At 42.0% G+C, this 15,000-nt stretch overlaps 1 protein-coding gene across 3 annotated transcripts in view; it reads right to left on the bottom strand.

Annotated features, from left to right (window-relative positions):
• The window catches only part of LOC113581513 (A disintegrin and metalloproteinase with thrombospondin motifs 2-like), a 122,305-nt gene that overhangs the window by 55,425 nt on the left and 51,880 nt on the right, over positions 1-15,000 (bottom strand). For all 3 annotated transcript variants that reach the window (XM_035532142.1, XM_035532143.1, XM_027016711.2), the window contains exon 3: positions 13,968-14,139. In XM_035532142.1, the coding sequence (XP_035388035.1) occupies positions 13,968-14,139 (172 nt within the window). The remainder of the gene's footprint in view (positions 1-13,967; positions 14,140-15,000) is intronic.

Here is a 15,000-nt window from a genome sequence, read left to right on the forward strand (position 1 = left end):
ATATGTGAAAAAGAAAACACTGAAGACCTGAATGCAGCATACAGAATACAATATGGAAACTGAACTTCAGCTATCTCCATTAGACAAAACAGATTAAACAGCAAAAAAATTGTCATTACGTTCATTATCACCAGAACCAGAAAAAGTGATTCTACACATATAGCAGCAAAGTGTAAAACAGAAACCTAGAACATGCAGTCAATAGGAAAATACTCGGGGAAATACAGTCATGACGTGACATGACTGCCACCATTTGCACCAGAGGCTGATGCAAAAGGGGCAAAACATCAAATCACATGGTCCAGTATTAAATATGGAAACAAAGATTTTTAAAAAGTATACATGTTCTGTTTTCCCAGTCCCTTGCCTGGAGCACGTAGCGCTTGCATGAATGTCCACACAGAACCCTGTTTTTATGTCCCACAAGATATGAAAAGTCTGTGATAACATCAGTGGTAGTGTAGTTAGTGTAGTGTTAGTGGGTGGCTGACAAACTGTGGACGACCACAGGTTTCAGTCAGCAACTGTACATCTATAAAGTGCACCTTTAGGTTATGTTTTCCCAATTAAGTGGTTAGTGAGTGTAGGAGCAAGGTATATACATCTTATAAATTGCATTGTGAGATTGTAGCAAGGTTGTAATCACTCCCATGTGTGCCATGTATAAGAATACAATCTATATATGCATATTATGTTCAGTAGAACTGCAATTACCAGATATTACCTTAAATTAACTGCGCGATAAGGTAACCTCTGGGTTTTTAGCATACCACTAGCTTGGCTCTGTCAATTTCAGTCTTGTCTTGGTGTGACAATTAGTCTGTCAGGTGTAACAATTAGTCAATTGGTCTTAGGTGTGAATTGTAGGAGATGGACCAACACTGATAAATTAAGAATGTAGCAGGTCTTATGAAGGACTTACAAGCTATTCTTACCTATGTAAACTACTACCTGGCTTACTATCCACTTGCTAAGCACCTACACTTATATTGCACATTAAAACCTGCTACTATCTACTCTTACCCTTAGTCCATCTCTACATTACCTCTAGCTATACTTGCTTTTCTTCCATGTGCCTTACTTCAATCCCAGTTCTCACATCTCACAGGCCCAAAAGGTATCCCCACAACACAGAGGCTATACTCCCAGCAATCTTGTCTACACCCCACTGCTTCCACAGTCCAAAACAATGGTGGAAGGGGGCTCTGCCGTCAAGGAAACTGACTTCATCTCAGCTTTGGCCTCCTTTCATTCTTTCCATTTTCTGGTGCTAACTGAGACCTGGATCACTTAGTAGAACTCAGAGACACACACTGTTCTGCTCTCTGTCTATGCCTTTTCTCTTAGTTCATGAGCAGCTTGCAGGTGACGGCTTACTTTTGTCCCAGAAATGGCACCTTACACTTCTTTCACCATCTCATCTTAATAGATCCTCATGCGAATGCCATGCCGTTGTAGTCTGCTCTCCCACCAAACTTCATATTGTTGTTATCTATTGCACAGGAATCTTCACAGTAGAAATGGGCATCCCTATTCAGTTCTAGACATCAGTGTAATCCCACGCTACTTCTCAGACCACCACATGGTATCTTTCACCCTTCCCCTACTCATACCGCCAATAATCCACTACTTATACCCACTGGCCTCAACCTACACTCCATCTCTCCTTCCATCTGAGTTTCCACCATCCTCAAATCCCTACCACACCCCAACTCCTTTACCTCTCTAGCACGCAACCCTCAAACTGATACTTTCCTCTCTTGCTTTCTTCATCCACTGACCTCCTCTGCCCTCAATAGCATGTTTTCCATACACCAGGATTTTGCAAATTTTGAAAAAAAAACAAAAACATTTTTTAAATGCCAAAAATATAAAAACACCCTAATATCGCAAAAAAAAAAAAAATATATATATATATATATATATATATATATATATATATATATATATATATATATATATATATATATATATGAGCTAGGATATGGTGGAAAAATCTGAACTTTGCTAAAGCCAAAATGCAAAAATAGAGAAAAGGAGTTTTTCAAATAAATTAAAAGGTATCAAATAAAAAAAAAAAACTAGTTACATTTCTCCATTTTGCTTGTATTGATGCTGCCCCTTATCACGGTAGCATATATCATCTAATGTTTCTTCACATAATAATAGTAGATAGAAACATGACTTAATTTACATTTGTTTCTGCTGAAATTTCATAAATGCACATAAAATATGCTAAACATTTGGACGGCTAATCTTCCAGACCAAGAAAGTCTGCTCATCCAGCTCTTTGATTGTCAGATGTCCTAAGCAGCAATTGGAGAGAATTAAGAATTAAGAATTAAGAGCAGTTAAAAGGAAGTAGAGGAAATCACGTTAACACAAATCTCCTCTCCTATTGTGTTCTTCTAGCAAACTTCTAGAACTTTGAATGCTGCTAAGACATCATCTACAAGGAAAATCTGGCAGCATCTGCTTCTGACTCACACAAGGTCCTAAACTACAAAAAGTTTTTCTTTGATGAGAAGATTAACAAAATCAATCGATCCTTTCCTCCTACCACAAATTCTAAATTACAGTATACTTCATTCCCTTTTACTGCCTTAACATGTTTACCCAATTTTCCACAGGAGAAATCTAACAACTTATCTTGTTTAGTAATCCTAACACCTGTCCATCATTTTCACGTTGCTCCAATCCATCTTGCTCCCTTTGATCAGTCACTTCCATTATGGATGATACTTTGTTATGTGGTCAACTATTGAAGGCCTTCAAAACAGCAAGGGTTATACCCATCCTGAAAATGCCATCTGCAAATACCAACCAGTATCATTTTTGTCTTTTTATTTTAATGTTTTTAACATTCCATTTACAATCAGATATTTGTCTTATTCAGAATGACCTACAAGCACCTAACTAGTTTTGGTTAAAAGCAGTGCATTCCACAGAAATGGCACTTGTAGCTTTTACTGAGCAGCTGCATGCTGCTACATCAGCCACGGTGTCATTTGTCCTGATTGTTCTTGATCTCCCAGCAGCCTTCAACACAGTCATCCTCACATCCATCCTCACAAGCCTCGGAATTACTGGCACATCATGGTGATGGTTTGCTTCAAGGGACGGGTGACATCAGCTGACATACAGACTCTCCACTGGTATCCCACATAATTCAGTGCTTGGTCCTCTCTTGTTCTACTTCTATACCCACTCGTTTAGTGAGATCATATCTTTGCATGATATCTTCTGTGCTGATGATGCTCAATTGATTTTCTCCTCTCCTTCCTCAGGTTGCTCATATCTTGGCATGTCTAGAATACATCTCTTCATGAATGGCAGCTCATCACTTGAAGCTGAACCTCAGCAAGACTGAGCTTCTATATATCACTAGCGATGTCTCCCCAAGTCAATACCTTGGGATCTGACTAGAGAAATCTTGGAGCACTATAACTGACAAGGCAAAGAACCTTTGGGGTACTTCTGCACAACCACCATCATTCCCTCTTCACACTGCTGGCTTGACTCAGTCATTCAGGTTCCTCCTCTATAACACTGGGAAAATCTGGCCATTTCTCTCCACAGAAGCCAATCAGGTGATTGAGCAGTCCATGTCATCTCGAGATTGGACTATTGCAACTTGCCCCTGGCAGGCATTCCCCTCTGTGCCTTCAGACCCCTGCAACTGATCCAGAATGCAGTTGCATCACTTGTTGTCAACCTCCTGAAGTTGCCTTTAAAAAGAATGTTAAAAAAGATATGCAGGTTGTAGTCATTGCAAAGTAGCGGCACAGTTCTACTATAAACATTAATTGCCTGCTTTGCCTAGTGGAAGCCTCGCAGTAGATGTTTTCTCCATGCACTGACACAAGCAGCCATCCCTACTGTCAGCTGTGGAAAGATTTGGCATATTCTCCTGTGGCTAAAAACAATTGAGATGCCACAGCCTCAAATCACACTCTTAACCAAATAAACACACATACAGCTAACATGTGATGCTGGGTGGAGTCTTGGGCAGAGAGGACGCACAGACGTGAGCTCCAGAACACAGTGGATATTTAGTAATCAAACGAAACACACAAACAAGCAAAGCTAAATCACGAGCCAAACACAACAGTCCAACACCGAATGGGAAGATGTGGCTACAAACAGGAGAATTAGCACTAACACATGAAGCAAATGACAGCACAAACAGGAACACGTAGCTGGGCTGACCCATGTGGGTCCGGATTCTGTGAGGCACAAAGTTCAATATCAGACACAGCCATCAGGAATTAATATTCCAAATCTTCTAATATAATTTCACACATATGTGATTGTATTGTTTGGAAAGCGTTCATTCAAGCTAAGCCTACTTTTATGAACCGCCATAGGCATTTGATCTAGTATATGCAATTTTGTCATTGAAATATGTAATCCAGACTCCTAGCTTCAAAATGTTTTTTCTTCCTCTGGAGGGAGCACTGAACACTAATAAGAAATGCCTTAATAAATTCTGATAGGACAGCAGTGTCAGCTGGGCATTCAATCACCTCGAAGCTCGAAGCATCCCTAAATAAGAGCACAGGCAACATCTATTAACACAGCCATGTTCTTGGTCATTTCAGATTGAATGTTTTATAGAAAACTTGCTGCATGCATCACAAAATGAAGGGCATTGCACAGAGAACAAAATGTTTCAAAGCAAAACTCTGAAAAACCATGACTGCTGTAGGAAAGTGAGCAGCAGTCGTGCTTGTATTAGGCAAACTTGAGTAAGCCCAGCCAGGATAATTAAGACAAAATCCAGCACCGGAATTTAATTTATTTACACTCCATATTTGAAAGTAGAACATCGTGCTTTGAAGCACGACATTTCAAAGAAGGGCCAAAGCAGACACTACCCCTCCTTGATTCAGGAATCTGCTGTTTCTCCCACAGCCTTCTTAAACAGAAAGAAGGAAGAGATGGTAAAAACATTGTAGGTACTGAATCTGCTTTTAAAAGATTTACAATTAACCTTTGGCCAAATGTATCTATCAAATCTGTGTCTATCAAAAGTTGGGCACGTGCAACTATCATCTGAGTGCTGCACCATCTGCCCTAAGCATGGGGTTTCTCATGCAGCTTTTTCAGGCTGTCTGAAGCAATGTGATTTCTCCTACGGCAGTAGTTACCAGCATCAATTGTTACACTAGACCCTGATCTACAGCATTTGCAAAGACATGCTGATCTGATCCATGCCCCATTACTAAAGTTATTTGAACCCACAGCTTTGCACATTATAAAGCTACAGAAAAAGCCATACCTTTTCCTAGAACAGGAGTGGCACCTTTATCAAGACTCATAGAATATGCTGAGCATTTCAGCAGTTTGGACTGTTTTAGCTCCAAGACACATAAAATATTAGGGTGTGTGCAAGAACAGTAATTAGAAGGATACTAGTTCAAGCCCCACCACTGTCAAGTTGCCACTGTTGGGCCCCTGAGCAAGGCCCTTAACCCTCAATTGCTCAAGTTGTACTCATTCATAGTTGTAAGTTGCTTTGGATAAAAGCGTCAGCTAAATGTTGTAAATGCAATGTGCGTATGTTGTATTGAAAGGCAGTAATCATCAATTTCTCTGGTTAACCCAGATGCTTATCTGAAGAGTCACAATGCTGTTTCCCTTGATGTTCCTCACTCAGTAATAATAGTGGTGTGGTTGTAAGAGAGACAGCTCAATAACATACTTAGAGAGAGATTTTTAGAAACCCATCCCTCTCACATCAAACCATTCACAGCTACAAGTTAAACATCTGACTGGGAAAGGAGCAAATGCTACAGTTGTTCTAAAAACAGCAATATTACCATATTTAATATAAGGTATGATCACATCAACTAAGAGGTGTGTATATCCATATGAGCTGAAGATAACTCCAATAGAATTCCATGCCATCCTTTACTATGACCTCTTATTTACCATATTCATGAGATATTATTAGTCTATTTGTGCTATGAAGAACCAATCGAATTCCACATCACGCAATTGCACAATTGCAGTTTACGTCGGATCCAGCATTACTATAAAATCTTTTTACTATATCAAATCACACCATCTTCTGTTACTTCCTTTATGTTACATAAGGACATGTGAACATCTAGCATAGCACGATGAAACACATGCTGTAAAAGAGCAATGAAAGATGAGAATGAAATACTGACAACTTATTGCCTGTTTCTTAGTTTCATTCCAGGTGTTACTGGTAAGAGTGAAAGAGATGGAGAAAATTACAGGTCTGGTGAAGGAAGTGTTAAACCCAGCTGCTTCCTGTTTGACCCCTGTACACAGGGTTTTGACTCTAGGGAGAGTGGGTGTGTCATTATTCTGTAATATTAGGTCTCATCAAACAGATGTTACGGAGCCAAGGTTCCTTAATGGAATAACCACTAAAACCAGCAGTAGTGGTGCTCTGTAATCTGTCCAGATCAAACACATGTACTGAACAGCTCCAAAAACACTCCCAGAAGAAAGAGCAGGATGGAAATAATTTTCTGATTTGTGTGTGTGTGTGTGTGTGCATGTGCATGTGTGTGTGTGTGTGTGTGTGTGTGTGTGTGTGTGTGTGTGTGTGTGTGTGTGTGTGTGTGTGTTTGTGTGTGTGTGTGTGTGTGTGTGTGTGTGTTCGCAGCTGCTGCTCTGGGGATAGGTGAACAGTAGCAAGGACAAAACCATGTTACCAATATGAACTGAAGAGAATATGTGACCTCAAGCAACAATCTTTACATTCCTAGATAAGCTGTGAATGTTATATAATAGAATGTAAGAACTGTCTTCAGCCATTTCCACATCTCCCCAGATATGCACTAATGTGTTCTATTTGGTTGTGAGGAATGCCTATATACTGACATGTGAATGTGTTCTGCGTATATAAAGTCATCAGAGAGCTGACCAGAGAGCTGTAAGCTTGCATTAGCAAGTCTGGGGGCAGTATGGAGCACAGAAAGTCAAGCAACCACCTCTAAGAAGCCAAGCGAAACATTTCAGGTTTACAAGTAAGCACTTTAGTAGAAGTTATGTGTGGAAATAAATGGTGTGTGTGTGTGTGTGTGTGTGTGTGTGTGTGTGTGTGTGTGTGTGTGTGTGTGTGTGTGTGTTGTGCAGGTACACCACCTTTTCCCTAACACAGGCCACCAGGAGTGTCAGTGAAACTCTGTCAGTTTCAAATTGTCAAGTGCTAGCCAAAAGATCCAAAAGGTGCAGGGGTCTTTAGCGTTGCTAAGGGAGACAGACTGATACAGACATGATCTCGAACTAGACAGTGTTTACATGAAGGATCTGAGCTGACAGGCACAGGAGGACCATTGACAAAACCAATACTTTCACATCTCCTCAAGAGTATCTGCACAAGTACATGACCACCAGTCTATTTAACATGTGTTACTGACTCACCAGACAAAGCATAGACATGTGTGAAGTACTTCAAGCCAAGCTTGAAGAGGCATGCCTGCTTGTAGCAAGCTAATGTCAGAATTTATGCTTTCATGTTTTGCACTAATGATGATGGAGTGGGTGTGCAGTACACTGATTAGAAAAACATTTTATACTCACGTCTCCATATTTTAAGTGGCACAGCAATATACTCTTATTAAGTAATTGAAGCTGTATGCAAAATGTCAATCTGAACTGTACAAATACCTCTCACCCACACAACCCCCTGGGATTCCCACCTTAACCCTTCGTTTTCTTTATCACGTTCACAAATATCTCTTGTCTTTCCATGCCTTTTTCCATAATGCTATGCTATAATTTTCTGTGATTTCCTTCCAAAACTTGGCTGCAATCTGAGTGTGTCTATGCTCTCTCGTGGTCAAGTCACACAGATGTCTCAATCTTCTTATTTTTGTCACCAGCCTCACGTGGTACCAGTGCTCAGGGCCGTGATCATTTTGACCATATTGACATGGGTGACCTGGATGCCATCATCCTGCAAACACTGCAAATATAAACACTAGGAATGGTGCATTATGTTGAACTTTAGCAGAATTTTTGCTGGGGTCGGTTTACAAAATGTGAGCAAATTTATCTAAACAGTTTAGCAACTGTAAAGATCCATCCTTCATCATATCTCTGGGGTGTGTGTATGTGTGTGTGTGTGTGTGTGTGTGTGTGTGTGTGTGTGTGTGGGTGTGTGTGTGTGTGTTTGAGCCCACCCGTGTGTGCATGGACGTATATATTTGTCTGCATTTGTGAATATCTGTCCCAATTGGTTTGAACAAAAATGTCCTTCCATTTGTGTTCTAGTCACGACTAGCCCTTTGAACACAGGCTCTGTGCACAGGCTCTGTGCAACTCCATGTAGCCCTCTTTGAAGGCAGCAACCAACAGAACCTGCTCCCTCTGCAACACATCTGAACACATACAGCCACTGCAGCAGACTGACAGAAGATACTAACCTATCATTGACCTCTTAAGTGAAATATTAGGACTTAAACCAGAAGAAGCAATATAGGGAAACAAGAGATGTTGTTTTCCATCCCTTCATTCTGTCTATTAAGTGCACTATTCTTTCAATAAAAGGGGTAATGGGCTTTGGCAGCCTCTGTGTGGGAGGCTGCTAGTATTAGGCGTCTAGAAGGAGGATTAAATGCCCTGTTTTCCTCCTCTACAGCAGGTTGGAGAAGCAGTCATTGAGGAACAACATAAGCCAATAGGTCCCAGATCCACAGATATGAAGTGCTTTTATACTTTCCGTCAGATATTTTATGACGTTTCCATGATGACAGTGATAATAATAACATATACCACGCACAGGAATATCAGTCTTCATTGAACCCATTAGAGGTAGGACCACTGGGAATTTGTTGCTAAATCAAGTAGTGGTTACAGACATGCAGTATTACTATGTTTAGTTCTATGTTTGAATGTTCTATGTTCCATTTGTATGTGTTTTTTTTTGGGGGGGGGGGGGGGGGGTTGGTAGTGGGTGGTGCAGTTGCAGTGATGATGTTGAAACCAAGGCCAAATGAAACACCCAGCATGACAGCTTACTGTTATATAACAAATGCTGGATATAGTACTTTGGAATCAATGTTATTGTCTCTAATTGTGTTATGAACATATCCAACAGAGGGACACCATATGAAAGAAAACACAAGCCAATTATGATTAGTGAGACACTCTGCTCTATGAGTCACTATTATTCTACTGCTTATGTGGGTGTTACACATGAACTCAAATGAGATTTACAAATCTGGACTGAGTAAATGTGACAATTAAGTGTTACTACGTTGGTTTTGGTGGATACTCTGATAACCACCCACTTCTCCAGACCAAAACAACTGACCGGAGAAACAGAGCCAATACAAAATTAGTTTACCGGGACAGCTATTAATTTCCCATACTGTCTATTTTAAACAAACACAAATGATCCAAACAGAATGAAAATCAGAGTCTCCTAGAGGTTATTTTAATGCTATAATAGTGATGCACTTTCTGAGTGCATCCCAGTGCCCTGGGCAGAGTTCCACTCAACTGCTGTACAGGTCAGAGAAGGAGAACAAAACAATCTTAATGGCAGATTAGTTAATATTTCAGAAAACTTTGTTCTTTAGCATCCGGTGGGTTTCAAAATCTAGATTAAATACAGCAGCTCTCAAAATATCTCAAAAAGCTGTAGATTCATCTGCGAGTTTAAATATCTGCACTACCTATGAAAATCATCTTCCCACTGATGTCCAGCTCATGCCTGAACGACGTGTAGTCTAAACTACTCTCATCCATACATTTGCTAATATTAATGGTGTAACAATACATCTTGACACTGTACATTATGAGGAGACAATGTACACCATGCTGACTGGCAATCTCATCTGAGTTCTATTATAATTATTTGCAAGAAAATACACTGTTTGAGCAACAAAGGCTATAACCCATTTAATCCACACCAGCATGCTCAGTGCAATGCATCACAGTCCCAGCTCCAGGTCTCATTTCTCCTCCCTGTGTTTGGGTTCACAATTGCTCATAACAAATTTGTAGCACTGAGGTGTGCGATCTTGCTCACAGTAAATGATTGTTAGCATTGATGTAATTTATACAGGTGCTGGTTTTGATCATTATCAACTTACATGTAATTCGGCCTCAGAAAATATTTTGACTGAGGCATTAGGTAAAGTGGAAGAACATGACTTTCAAGCTTATAGTGACGAGCAGAAACCAAGAGCCTTTTCACTATCAATAACAGTAGCAGGTCCAACGCGGCAGGAGCAAGATAAAAATTCTGAGAAAGCAAATCCCATTGATGAAGGAACACAACACAGACGTGCTAGACCATGGGTCACATGACTACCTGGCCACGAAATTTATGACAAGATCTGCACGCAGAACCTGGTGTGTCCTCTTCTTTAGCCAGAATAACTGCACCACCCAGTGTAGCAGTGCATTTCATAAACTCACACCTCACCTCATACAACAATAGTGAGACTGTGTGTGAGTACTGGGTTAAAAACAACACACACACACACACAACGCACACACTACAGGTGGAATGAACAGAAGAGCAGGTGTTAGTAACAAAGCTCCATAACCATCTCTCTCCACTAGGACCTGCCTTCCCCTCAGACTAAGATCCTTCTGCTAGGCGTTCCTATGGAAACTCAGACATGTTCCCTTTCTCCTGAGTGTTTTACTGCTTTATTGGCTGTTCCGGAGTCAGGCGCTTGCGCTCAGAATAGACTGATCCATCTCCCCCCTCCAGATTCACACGCACACCCCTAGACCCACACAGCAGCACACAATGCCGCACTGACACCACTCACAGATACAGGGCAGCATTGACACAAAAGAGCAGCACAATACAGAACTGACACCATGCAGAAATGCAGTACTGACATGAGAGAGTAGTGCAATACAGAACTGACACCACATAGCAATACAGCACTGTCATGAGAGAGTAGTGCAATACAGAACTGAGACAACACAGTAATACAACACTGTCATGAGAGAGCAGTTGTGATGTGGCAAGCAAGGTCAGACACTAGCGGATGTAGAGCGATGGATTTATTGTATTCCAAGTTCGTGGTGGGTGAACAAGCCAGGGTCAAAACCAGGAAAGCAAATCATTAAGGTAAACAGTCCGAGTCAAAAAAACAGAGAGCAATCATAAACCAGGCAAACTATTCCAAAAAGGGGCAGGCAAAAATCACAAGACAAAAAAGCAAAAAACAAAACCGATACACAGGTGAGAAATCAAGAAAAGACCGCTCAGTATGCACAGTAGATACTAGTGGCAATACTTCACAATACTGGGAAGTTCTAGTCAGGTTTAAATACAGCTGAATGTACAGAAACAGGTGATATCAATATTCCAGTGATGAGGAGCTGAAGAAACATGTATGATTGGCTGAGTCGTTAGCCAGGTGACGAACAGCATGTTGGGTGTTGTAGTGTGCTGACAGCAGTGCAATACGGAACTGACACAGCACAATAATACATCACTGTCATGAGAGAGCAGCACAATACACTACCGCATGACATTAATGAAGGTTCCTGAATTATAGTAATTGTGTTTTTAAGACTCCCATTCTTTACTGTGCTGAGAATTTAAATATGGGCAATTATTAGACTACGGGTTCACCTTGTGTAAGGGTATCCTCATATCCCTGGACAAACGTTACCGCAGGCACATTCCTATCACCTTCACTCATAGGTGAGATCTCACAAGGCTAGCTAGTAGAAACACTTCATTGTTGACTCAGCTTCAGAAGGCTAATTCTGACATGAATCGAACCTGGATCACACTTGTGCATGGCCAAGCAGCATTTGTTTGAAGTAGAGCTTTGTGTGGTTTCAATCTTAGCAGTTCCTTTCACACCATGATCAATTTTTTAAATACTTTATCTTAAATTTGAACTGTAGAATATGTGACCTTTTATAATCCCCCCCCCCCCACTCTATAATATGATGGCCTACAGAATAAGGTGCACTGGTCCTGCCACACTCTGATCTACTCCCCTGAGCTTGACAGGTATGAGTGAATGAATGATGAAGCACCAAACAAACAACCTTTAAGCATCTCTAGTCACATCACTACAGCTTCAGGAAATCCCCTCCAATTATTAATCCAATTATTCCAATCATCTTTTCCATTACAGCAGAGGATCAATTTGAACAGCCTAACTCTTTTACCTTAAAGGCTGTGCAAAAGATCCTACAAAAATGTACAAAACGCTCTGCATTCCTTGTCTCCTGCATGACACAGCCATGCAGGAGACTCCACGGTAAACAAAGGGCACAGAGATCATAAAATGAGGTTCCTTGCCCTGCAGGATTATAAAAGCCATGTGAAGGCTATCACATTCCACACAGGCTATCCCAATCAATTAGGAGGTAGAGAGACACCGCCATCTCCTCTCCGACAAGCTCCATGGCAACGGCGGCTGTGTGGCCTGCGGAGCGGATTGCGCCGCTCTCTTCCGCGGCTCGTGCACACGGGTCGCAACACGTGTTCACTTAGTGCACCGCCATCCGGCCTTTTCTTCCCACCAACTCGGGCGTTGGTGGGACTGACAGCGGCGTGGAGCGGCGTGGAGCGACGTGGAGCGGCGTGGAGCGGCGTGGCGATGCGTGAGGCTAAAGATGGGTCAAGTCGCCTGCATGCCAAGCGTGCGCGCGGAGCTGCTTTTGGGGGATGTTTTGTTCGCCCGGCGAACCTGCTCACATATTAAGGGGCGGCGGGGATTGAAAAAGGGGGAAAGGGATCTCGTTCCAGGCTGTCTGCGTGCAGGCACTGCTGTGTAGAGCAGATGTGTGTGCACGCTCTACTCATTTAGACTGTCCGCACATTGATCTGTATTGAGTTCTTCTCTAGTCCTTATCAAATATGGTTTGAGGTCCTTGAATGATGCGTTCATAAAGCAGTATCAGGCTATGCTGTGAAAAGGCCAGCTCATTAAAGCTTATAAGGCTTAACTACAGAATCTCTAAAAAAAAAAACTCTCTCCATTTCAGCCTTTAAGTAGTGTACAGTGCCTCAGACATTCTCCTCAATGATTTACTGGCCACAGAATTCACCACAATAAGATAAACCCGTAATCCCCATCCCATCACACAGGCACATTCACAATCATAAGGGATCTCATTATGTAACAACCGCTACCAGATGCGAACCTAATACATGACGGCATATTCCTGTTGCACATGCACTTTAGAATACAGCTACCGCTGGCTAAATGTTCTGTGAGCTCTGTATCCTCAGAAAAAAAAAAAAGAAAAACATCTTGAAGGATCAACTGCAAGTCACTGCCACAGGTAAGGTTATCTTAAAGCTTTCTCAATGGCTGGTGCTTGCAAATACATACTCGACTAAAGCACAGTCATAGTGTATCTGCTGCTGGACAGAGTCCATGGCTTATAATCCCCTTTGAGTAATTAAGAGATTCCTGACCTTGCTTTTTTAAATCTAAATTAATCTTAATCTTAATTTAACACATGCAAGGAACGGCCGTGGGTGTCTCTTCCTATCTTAGCACGCCGTTACATATGGCATGAAACATGATGTTGGCCTTAGCTGAAAATGTGGAACAGTAACTGCACAGGACATAAACCCAAGATAGTGCCTGGATGAGACCTGGGTCCTCCTCTGGTTTTGTTTGCTAGCATGAGTCTGAGAGGATCAGGTGTGTGTGCAGAACACACAACCTTGCGTGAGCTCAACCTGCAAAGCTGAGGGAAATCGAAAAAACCTTTTTGAATTAAGTTTTTTGACTCACATATATCACTGAAATGGCTTAATTCCAGTGCCATCTATTGTAGATTGACAAAATAGGATTATGAAAGGTAATGCCTTATGCTAAACTTCACACAGATGTGTTAAAGCAACCAAAAGCGAAACCAGTTGAAACCTAACTGGATTTCCCAGGAGTCACAGCGAGCGAATGGCAGAGCTGACTTGCAGATTGGTCTAGGTAGCTCAGATCCTATAAAAGCAGCCTGCTGGCCGGGCCAGGACTGACCTCTGGAGTGGACGTCGGTTCTCAGTGGGTTGGCTGGAGGCTTTTTCACAGCAGCAGAGCGGTACACGACGTGCGGCCGGCTGCCTCCTACACCCTCCTGCTGGATCACGTGGTCTCCCGTCTCCACTGGCTCGATGAAGAACTCCTCCTGTTCGGTGCGGATCATCCCTGCCTGAGACACAAGGCACACGCAGGAGAGGGATAGTGAGGCACAAGGTGCACACAGGAAAGGGAGAGAGAGGCACGAGGTACACACAGGAGAGGGACAGTGAGGCATGAGACACACACAGGAGAGGCACAGTGAGGCAGGCACAAGGCATACGCAGGAGAGGAAGAGCGAGGCACGAGGCACACGGAGAAGAGGAACAATGAGGCATGAGCCACATGCAGGTAGAAACACTAAGGCATGAGTCACATGCTGGATGGGGACAGTGAGGCACAGCTTCTGCTTAAAGCCCAGGTTCTGCTTAAAGCCCAGGTTGGACATTCTGATCCAAATTAAATATCCTTTCTCCCTTGAGCCTTTTGGTACCAGCTCTGATTCTGCCTTTCCCCCACCACCCTGAAAAAGAATTTCAGTAAATACTGCCAACAAAAACAATGCACTTCTATTCAACTCCAACAGCATGTCCTCTGGGGAATGTATCTTTAACACTGTTGGAACACTATGGAGCACCACTAGCAAAAAGAATTTGGGCCAAAGGCAAGTGGAAATAAAATACAATATGCACAGTGTATTGCTCAGTTACAGTACCAGGTTAACCTCTGTTTGTGTATCTGGATGTAGACATAGACAAGGAGAAGTCTGGCTAGAAGACATCCCCTGTCTCACAATAAACAATACCAAACCCTTAACTCCCTCATGCGAGTACTGGTGATAGTTTTACATTTAATTACATGATTTGTTTATACAGTGTTGAATTCATTCTACCCTTCTGTATTTCAGATAATCCCAGCACAGAACGCAAATCTTTTCCACCTGCCACCTCTAAAAGGTTTTGTTCAGGCTAGTCTTCAGTCCTATTTCACCAGC

The sequence above is a fragment of the Electrophorus electricus genome, chromosome 12 (assembly GCF_013358815.1).
Source record: "Electrophorus electricus isolate fEleEle1 chromosome 12, fEleEle1.pri, whole genome shotgun sequence".
NCBI classification, from domain to species: domain Eukaryota; kingdom Metazoa; phylum Chordata; class Actinopteri; order Gymnotiformes; family Gymnotidae; genus Electrophorus; species Electrophorus electricus.